Source organism: Ruditapes philippinarum, unplaced genomic scaffold, assembly GCF_026571515.1.
Source record: "Ruditapes philippinarum isolate M1 unplaced genomic scaffold, ASM2657151v2 ctg9998_1_1_1_1, whole genome shotgun sequence".
Classification (NCBI taxonomy): Eukaryota; Metazoa; Mollusca; class Bivalvia; order Venerida; family Veneridae; genus Ruditapes; species Ruditapes philippinarum.
In genome coordinates this window covers 45,197-55,535 of record NW_026866464.1, presented here as the reverse complement: position 1 = coordinate 55,535, position 10,339 = coordinate 45,197, and the positions used below count along the sequence as shown (strand labels likewise).

General features: G+C 32.5%; 1 protein-coding gene across 1 annotated transcript; it reads left to right on the top strand.

Moving 5' to 3' along the window:
* Window positions 1–1,013: 1,013 nt before the first annotated feature.
* On the top strand, window positions 1,014–8,753 carry LOC132732568 (uncharacterized; the record flags this gene model as incomplete). Its single annotated transcript, XM_060719045.1, has 9 exons — window positions 1,014–1,110; window positions 1,229–1,436; window positions 1,978–2,092; window positions 2,834–2,987; window positions 3,620–3,764; window positions 4,638–4,789; window positions 5,343–5,499; window positions 6,125–6,265; window positions 7,681–8,753. Coding segments are annotated over 9 exons (1,592 nt in total), but the record flags the coding sequence as incomplete, so codon positions are not given.
* Window positions 8,754–10,339: the final 1,586 nt, after the last annotated feature.

The window sequence follows — 10,339 nt, the reverse complement described above, 5'->3', positions numbered from 1 at the left end:
TTATGGTTCAAGATTGACTTATTATACAAAGAAAGGTTTAAAAAAAAACATGAAAGAAGTTTGTTGTTACACCAAAATGACTACAGTCGACTCTCATTATCTCGAAGTCATCGGGACCGTCCAAAAAATATCGAGATAACGAAATGTCGAGATAAACATATAAGGGTTTGAATAAGGCAAAAACTTATTTTTACAAAAGACATGTACATACCTTATGTCAAATAAACTATGATATCCCCATGTCTTGTTTCGATAGGCCTAGTAAAATTTAACAAAGTAACAATAGCCGATGTTTACCAGCAGAAATGCGGGTGTCTGTGATAAAAACACATAGTGAGGTTTACTCAGTAAAACACCAATATAGTGAAAACTTTGTTTTCAGGGTGGTTGATCCGGATATCCTGCCGGGTTATTTATGGGGTCTCGAGATTGTTCGATCGCTGATTGATTGGTGGTGATGTTGTGAAACAATATTGCAATGATAGCGTTTCTATATTTTCACTATTTCATTTACATTTAAAGTCATAATGAATTGATACAGTGTTTGAATAATATAAGAACGTAAAATTCACTCATTTTGGACATAAGTCAATCAACACGCTAAAAAGATCAACTTTTATAAACCGCTAAACTTGTTACAAATATAATCATCATTATGACACGCGCTGTTGAGCAATTATCGTCTAGTTTATGTTTTTCACACGTCTGAAGGGAACAGACGAAAGAAAACTATTAGTCGAGATAAACAAAGGCTAATAGTGTGAAAATAACTGTTGGGGCTGAAATTTTACATCGAGATACTGAAAATATCGAAATAAAAATATATTGAGATAAACAAATATTTCCAATTCAGATAAAGAAGGAAGAAAATCGGGACTTTCAAAATTTCATCGAGATAACGAAATATCGAATAAAGCGATGTCGAGATAACGATAGTTGACTGTATAAAAAGAGGTCTCAATTATATAATAATGGATGTAAGAATTATATTGTTTGTTCTTATATATTTACAGTGTTTACATTATGTGAAGTTTTACTCTGCAGTAGAGGACTATATCAAAAATCTTTCCTCATCATAACATCGGCTATAGTGCTTTATGCTTTTCACAGGTAACCTATTATTTATTGTATTATAATATTGTGAACTTAAATAATCTTATTTATATTGATAAAAACGATTTGTTTTGTTGTATATGTTGTATATGATCTTTGAAGTGATCTTTTTTAGGTTATTCACATCAAAGAAGTTGTCTCCCTTGACAACAACTGTGAGTTCATCTGTACATGTAACAAAGGCTTTGGCTGTAATGATCTACTACATGATAGGAACAGAAGATGAGCTGACCATATATAGATGTGTAACTCTGTATGTACTGTCTGCTGTCATTGTCAGAATTATCTCCCTTGAGGGACAGTCTGACCACCAAGTGAAAGATGTAAGAAATTATATTAAATTACTGAGAACTACAAGTTTCAATACTGAAATCTCTTGAATTAACCATGGAAAATTCTATATTTAAAACACGGCAGATCCATAGTACAATTTTAATATGATATGAAATAATGAATATGATTTCTGTCAAGTTTACATGTGTATTAATTAATACATATTCATAACAAGCACTTTAACATTTCCTCTGTTTTTGTCATGTCAGTGTTTTTTAATACAATAAAAATGAATATAACTTTGAAATGCCATATTTTGTTGTGTCTTTTAAAGACACATAGAATGAAATAATTTGTCAATAAGGTAGCAAAATGTAAACAAAGTAGTATTTTGACTTTCATACAAAATACTAAATCACTATAAACTATACTCATTGCTAGATTGCAAAGGAAGCGAAAGATGTCTCAGCTATATGGAGACAATGAGTAACTTTTTTGAAACTATTACAGGACACCAAAAATGACAAGCTTATGAAAAATAGAAATTTATGCTTTAAGTAAATTGGAAATGTTTGTATTCATCTTTTACAGGTATTGTACAACATTATTGCTTTGTGTGTTGCCATAGTAATGAACAGCAATCCCATACTGCACTTGTTATGTGTATATGTATTGTGGGAGGAGCCAACCACAACTGATATATTAGGTATAGTATAACATCAGTTAGTTTTACATCAAGTAGGAGTTGTCAGATGAGGAGATGAAGTGGTTCAGTGATAAGTGCAAAACCAGGGCTGACTGTTAAAAACTTGAGGTCTCATGCAATGATGCTTCACACCTTGTAATTTAAAGAACAAGCTGTATTTTCTAGTAGAGAGTAATTACTGTATATATTCAGACATCCTCTTAAAAAAGGAATAAATTACTAGCAATCTGTTTGAAGGAGTGGCCCATTTGTGTTTCTGTTGGCAACTTTAAAGACAGGCATATCATATACACAGTGGTCAGATGATCCAGATTTAGATCATTGAGATTTCTGTAGATAGCTTATCAACATACAATTTGTTGCTTCATTATTGCATAATCATTCACTATCCCTCATAAACATAATATGACTGATGAATTATATTTTAAGGGCGTCTGTGGCCAAGTGGTTAAGGTCATTGACTTCAAACCACTTGCCTCTCGTCGCTGTTGGTTCGAGTTGCGCAAGTTTCAACGGATTCTACATGTGAGAAAGCTATACAGCTAGGTCACGGAATGTCAGTGGTTCTACTCAGGTGCCTGTGATAATGCACAGAGGTCCATCTGAGGTCTTCAGCCACCAGTGAAGCTTGAAAGTCTTCATTTGATTTCTACTGTGTTAGTGAGACCAAAAAATAACCAATTGTTTCAATATCATTGATTCCAACATGAAGTTAAATTTATCTCTGTTTTTTGAGTGTAGGCTTAAGTGTGATGGTCAGTGGTGTGAGTGTAGTAATAGTTGGATCTCTACAGCTACCTGAAAACTCTGTTCTGGCAGCTAGGCAGGTTGGTACTGTTTGTGCCAGCATGGGTGTCCTCATTCTTGTACTCCAGCCACAGGTAACCCCAGCTTGGTATGTAGCATTTAAATGTTTACTTATTACTCTCACCTCCACATTTCTAATCCAGTCATTGGTTAAACTTATATGTTTTATGCTTTTCTTTAAAGTAGACAAGTTGGAATTAGAGATTAGGTCATGTTTTTGATTTTACATGAAAATACTTATTTCATGTGTTTTTGGATTTTTTTATCCAGTATTGAAACATATACTGACAATAACATATACAATATCTTATATATTACATAAAGATATTTTACATTTTCAAGGGAAATAACTAATGGATTTGAAGAAGTAATTGCATTGTATAGTCTAAGTTTCATGCTTACGCACGTTCACCGACTTTACAGCTATTACCCCTGGTCATCGGGCTACTGGTATCTATCTATCAATCTCCCTGGGGAGTCTTTTAACTCCGCTTAGTGCAGCCGACACTTTGGCGCAACGGAATTATACCACCCTCACAGGTACCTATTTACACCTGGGTGAAGTGAAGCAATCGCAGGTAAATTTCTTGCTCAAAAAATTAGCAGTGCCCCTGGTGGGGTTCGAACCCGGGACCTCTCGATCCCTAAGCGCGCGTCCTACCACCAGACTACTGCTCCTGTGAAGCAATTTATTTAATTTATTATTTTGTTTTATTATAGGATGACCATACTGCAGTGGGGTGATTTAGCTAGTGTGGTTTTAGTGGCTTGGGTGTTGTTGTCTAAAAGACAGTTCTCCTTGCATGAGCTATACACACTGGCAGCTACAGCTGGGATATGTCCTGGTATCCGAATGTCCATGCTGGTACGTTATACATGATGTATATAAACTGATGTTTGACATTTTTAGATGAAAAATATTAGTGATCATAAGTGGAATTTAATGTAAGAGGTTCAATGTGATTGAATTTCTAAATAAAGCTTTTTTTATAATGTGAAGTTGTAGATTTCAAACTTTAAAACAACAAACAATGGCATTTCCTGTATTTAGAGAGCTGTAATTACAGCTGTAATTTGCATTTTAGCAGAAAGAGAATGATATGATACTCATCCCTGCGTCGCAGTTGCTGTCATACTTTGGTTATGTTTTTACTTGCAAGTTGGTATCCCCAAAACTACTGAGAGAGTGGGTTTAAACTTCACAGAATTATTCTGTTATTGATTATCAAACATGATAGGCACAGGTCCCATAACTCTGAGTTACCTTTTTACAGAGTTATGTCTCTTTTCTTACTGTCACACACTGAAAATAATCAGAGAGAACTCTTTACAGTTTTATACATGGTTCTACCTTGTCTTATTCGTATTTATATTGCTATAGTGATATATAAGTTACAAACTAAAAAGATTGCATCTCTTGATTGCAAGAATATTTTAATGAGCCACATTGTTGTTGTGACTGAGAAAACCAAACATTTTACTAGAAAAGTGTAAATAGTATGAGACTTTACAACAATGTGGTATATTCTCTTGTTCTGCTATTTTTATGACGGAAGTGAGTAGCTGTACAGGGTCATACTGCTAGCCAAAAGTATTACCCATTTTTAAGTCACATAGTAGTACTAGCCTGTATGGCTAACCACTTCCTGTTAAGAAAGCAAGGTGAATTTTTCATACAAAGTAATATTTTTTCTCCAAGTTATCGTATCTGAAATATATGAACTATTTTTGGTTTCAGCTGTATACATACACCGAGGAGAGCCATGTTTGGGCTGCGATTGGTCGAGGATTTCTCTTTATCCCAGCATGCATCTGTATAATATCCTTACTGTTCATTTTCCTAAAAATAGATACAGCGCAAAAGGAACTGGAGAAAAATTTGTTGACATTGTAAGTAGATTACACAAAATAGTTTAAATTTCATATTGATTTTGTCAAGTTAACCTAACACTTTGTAATATGAGAATTTGCTGTAAGTATTTATTTCTCTCCATTTGATTTTAATATGCATTTTGTGACTGCAATAAAATTAAGATGCAGCATCATGAAAAGGTTGTACATGTAATTCTAAATGATCTCATAATGCCATTGTAAAGCTCTTCAATCTCTCTCTGCTACCCACCATCCACTACAGGTTTTAAACCCATAACCAGCAAATGATAGAATCCAAAATGATAAGTCTTTACCATTTGTGCAGTCTGACCAGATTATACTATTGGTAGCTAAATTGTTGTACTTTGATATGAATATACCCTAAACATTGAATGAATTGTTTCAAATTCTAAGCAGCTAAAAATAACATACCTAACTCAAACAAGCTATGTGGATAATTTTCTGGAATAACTTTCTTTTTTGTTTGAAATTGAAAGTAGTTGAACCTTTAGTTTAAATATGAATAAAATTATTTTTATTCTACTTATCATTTGATTTTTTCCTCCCACAGATGCTGCAGCCTTGGGATACTTTCCATAATGTTGCTATTTTTAGACATGGGTCTCCGTGACAAGAATGAGGCTTTTATGTCACTTCCTGCTTGGAAACTTTCCTTAGTTACAACGGGACTAGTCAGTTTATCATTGAAAATCCTCTCTACTACACAGGTATTGTCTGTTGTTTACAAAGTAAGAGAATAATGTTAGAAATACTACAGTCTTTATTATAATTACCATCCATATAAGTAAATATTATAATTATTTGAAGAAAAAAAAATACAATGTGATGATGAATTTTCCTATGTGCTTGTGTAACATTTTATCGATAAATAAAGATCAGTCCTGAGTAAAATTTAAGAATGTGCATTTGAGATTTAAAGACATTCAGAATGTTTGTTTCTTTATTTGTTGCTTAGTTCCAAGTCCATGCATAGGTTTATTCAGGTGAATATGCAATAATGTTAACTAATTTATAAGGCCTACATGGCCAAGGTGGTTAGTGTTAAATAAAGACTGATGTGGAACCACTTTCCAGTCACAAATTTCATTCAAATTTGAATTTTTTTATGGGAGGAAGCTTTTCAGCAACTAGTAACCTATTAAAATTAGTTGCCTCGTACACAGATTCAATTTAAGCAGTGATTAATAGTTGGTTGGTTCATAGAATCTGTGTTTACCAGTTAAAGCCAAATATGTCTATATGGCCATATGAGTGTAAGTATTACCTAAAACCTATTCATGTGAAATATATATGATCATTATATAAACTATATTCCTTTTTATATCTGATCAGGATCTGTTGATACCACTTGTAGAAGAGAAAAAAGAGAAGGAAGTGCCTCGTCTTCCATTTATAGGAAATATATCCAGTATTCTAACATTCCTGCTAGCCTGTATACAGGCCCCTGTTCATGGTATTTTATATGACATTTGGGTATGTATGTCCTGTATTTTCTTTAAAATTTAAACAAATCATTTGTTGTAAATTGAAGTATCTGAATATATACATGTATATGTATATTATTACTTGTATGAATAATTACAGGTTATAGCGCCTAGTATAAATAGTTTAAAGCTTATATAATGCAGGCAACTTTTTCACAGCTGTATTTAAACTGTCAAAAATTCTTACAATGAAATAATGATACAGCACAATTCCTTTATTTGAGGTAAACTGAGCATTGCTTCATAAATTTTAAACAACAATGTAAATAGATAATATAGCCTCTTTGATTATCCAATGAAAATTGACGATGCAAATATGCAGTATTGTAAGATAAAATGATGTTGAATTCAATAACATTAATCCTTTTCCTGTTTGTGAATATTTATTTAATTTTTGTCAGAAACTTAACAAGTATTTATTAAAGTCTATGTTTTCTTTATGCTTGAAATACTAAATCAAGAATTTTTGTTGAAACATTAAATTGTATTATATCCATAATCTCATGGATAACTTAAATGGACTTGTTAGCACAACAGTAAAGTGGTATTAGGGGGAATAGGAGACTTTGTACTTTAATATTATCTCTCATGAACAGACCAAATCAAACCAAGATTATATTGTTGTTTTCATTGCTTTCAAGGAAGCACCCCTTTCAAGATTTTAATGCCCCCCACAGAGTGGGAGCATATAGCGTTGCACTTGTCCGTCCGAGTGTCCGTCCATCCGTACGTCTGTCTGTACGTCCCGAAATCTTGTGAACCCAACTCCTCTTAAACCGGATGGCAGATTTTGCTTAAACTTCCAGGGATGAACAACCTTAATGTGTAGATGGTAGTAAAGGAAGGAATTTTTGCTACGACCAAATTTAACAGAATTATGGCCCTTTGTTGATTTTTTCACTATATACTATGTAGAAATTTTGTGAACACAACTCCTCTTAAACCGGATGGCAGATTTTGCTTAAACTTCAAGGGATGAACAACCTTTATGTGTAGATGGTAGTAAAGGAAGGAATTTTTGCTGTGACCAAATTTAACAGAATTATGTCCCTTTTTTGATTTTTAGTTTTCAACTTGTGGCACATGTAGTCCAAAAAATATTTGACTTAGAGTCATAAGATTGACAGAACAGTGGAGTGTGGGGGCATCCGTGTCCTATGGACACATTTCTAGTTTTCAACAATTTCCATTTTGAATTTCCATTTTGAAGCAGTCTGGTAACAATTTAATGGGATATTTGGATAAAGATTAGGAAAACTGATAGCCAACAGTGTAAAGCCTGGTCATACTTAATGTATATTTAGACAGACCTGGCATTATCATGATTGCAAAGCATTGCAGTCTCAGTTCCAATATTGTATTGGTAAACAATTTCACAATGTTGTTGTTGTTGTTTAATTTCAGTGTTGCGGTGCATCATTGATCCTGTTGTGTTTACAGAAAGATAGAAGACTTTTATACAATATAAAACAAGAAAACCAAATAGTGCCAACTATATTCACATGCATTACAATTTTATATATTTCAAGTATAGTACACAGTGATTTATGGACTTTGGGAGGATTGTCTTTTGTGCGTTCAATTGTTGAAATATTGTCTCTACTGTCAGTTTTACCAATGTTTTATGTACTGTGGGGAATATTATGGCAAGCGAACCTTGTTTTATCAGAGCAAACTGTGGTGTTCTTGTTACCACTAAATGCTGTGTATCTGTTATACGGAAGTTCATATACAAGTCAGGCATTAGCTGTTGTAGGACTATATGCAGGAATTTGGATGATGATGATGAAATTGCCGCTTCGTCCATACAAGACGGATGAGTACTGATGATCTTGACACAAAATGAGAGAGAAAAATCTGTCAGAGATTACAGTGTTAAAGTGTGAAAAAAGTATTTTTTAAAGGTGATGGATGGTTAACAACAATGCTGTAGAATCAATGCTTTTGTTATATCATAATGTTAATAGAAGATTGATTCAGGAAATAGTTTAAAGTGTTAACAGTGTGATATAAAAAGAGATGAGAAAAAGTAATGATACGTTTGGCAGTGTTAGAGTGATTTATAATGTTAAAGATTTACTCGAAGAAAATTGACATTAAATGACTATATGGGTAAACAGTGAAGGAAATAGTGCTATCAAGAGAATAGATCTGCCATATGTTCTGCTTGAATCGACACAAAGTTTTTCTAAGCTGTCGTTGTCAACAATTATTTCAGTGCTTCGAAAATAAACTGTTTTAAAAGGAATGCCTCAACTTTCGCTAGATTTTTATATTATTATAATTATAACATACAGTAGGCATTTTCAGGAATCAAAACAGTCATGCAACTTACGCATGGAAAAGTAAAAAAACAATAAAAGAACTTGTGTATGAAAATTTATAATTGAAAATGATGTAAAATATTTTATTAATAAAGTTCCAATTTTACTATCATTGTACAATTCTTTATCATGTGACAAAAATGATTGAAATAAATTCTTTTATGAAAAAAATTTTTTAAAAATTTAAAATTTTGTTCATAGTAAAAAATTAAATACAAAAACCGACAAAAAACAAAAAATGTTTAGTTGTTAGCAAAAAAACCAATTTGGCCTTTTTTTTTTATGCCAAGCCTGAAAAATTTGGAATTTTTGACGAAATCCTCGGGGAATGTGGTCCCAAATATTTGCTTTTTCTGTATCCTTTTTAAAAATTGTTTTTTGTCATATCTACTGATAGTCAACTGCCACAATCGGCTTCAAAATCAAAATTTCTACAACAAATTTCCATAAAGTGAACAATTTATGACTAAATTTATTAGTTTTACAACAATGTGTAATATACATTTAGAATGCTATCCATTAACCATCAGTTCTAGATTTAGAATAAAAATGTTGCAAAAGTGCTACGCTTTTATATAACCTTTTAATTAAATTTCTATCTGATCAAACAATGAGTTAGCCATACATATAGCGTTGTTACCAGTATGTTATATTATATATTTAGTCATGCTAAGAAGTCTTTGTTACGAAAACAGCTTTAAACATCCGAAATTGTTGCATATTTGCTGTCCTAAAATCAGAGATTGATTAAGAAAATCGTTTTTCGATACTTTCTGTACATAGCTCTCGGGAATTCTGTACATAGCTCTGGTGAATTCACCTAATGGAGTGTAATAGCGAACTCGATGTTTTCGGCCTTTTTAAAATTAAAATGAAATAAAATAGTTATTTCTTTATAAGAAAATAATTAAATATCATTGTATGAATAATTCGATACAAATAAATAAAGTAAATACACAAGTTTACGCAGAAAATAACCTTATTTATTATGGAAGATTCGACTACGTCTGTATTAATTTTATTGATTTTCATTATAAACAATTTTTTTTTGAAAAATTTCCTATTGATATTTAAGAAATAATGATAATTTTCAAATACATAAATTTTTCTCACCTTAAACGGTAGAATAATGATAGAAAAATAGAAATATCATGTAGTTGTGTTGTGTACTTCATTCGGCGTAATTCCCCAGAGCTAAATCCGTAATGTACCAGTAAACAGTGTTTAGCTAGGTTTTCCGAGTGGTAACTTAAAACGCTTAGACCTAGGAACTTCAAACTTGGTATGATGATTGCTCATGACCAGTAAATGATCCCTATTGACTTTGTGGTCAAGTGATCAAAGGTCAAGGTCGCATTGACCTTGTAGGTAAAAAGGGTTTCAGAGTGATAACTAAAGAACGCTTATGCCTAGGAATTTGAAACTTAGTATGATGATTGTTCATGACCAGCAGATCACCCATTTTGATTTTAGGGTTAAGAGGTCAAAGGTCAAGGTCACATTTACCTTGTAGGTAAAAGCGGTTTCTGATCAATTATTAAAGAACGATTAGGCCTAGAAACTTCAAACTGGGTTTGATGATTGTTCATTAACATAAAATATTCCCTATTGATTTTAGATTCAAAGGTCAAGGTCACATTTACCTTGAAGGTAAAAACAGTTCCGATCAATTATTAAAGAACGCTTAGGCCTAGGAACTTCAAACTAAGTATGATGATTGTTCATGACCAGCAGATCAC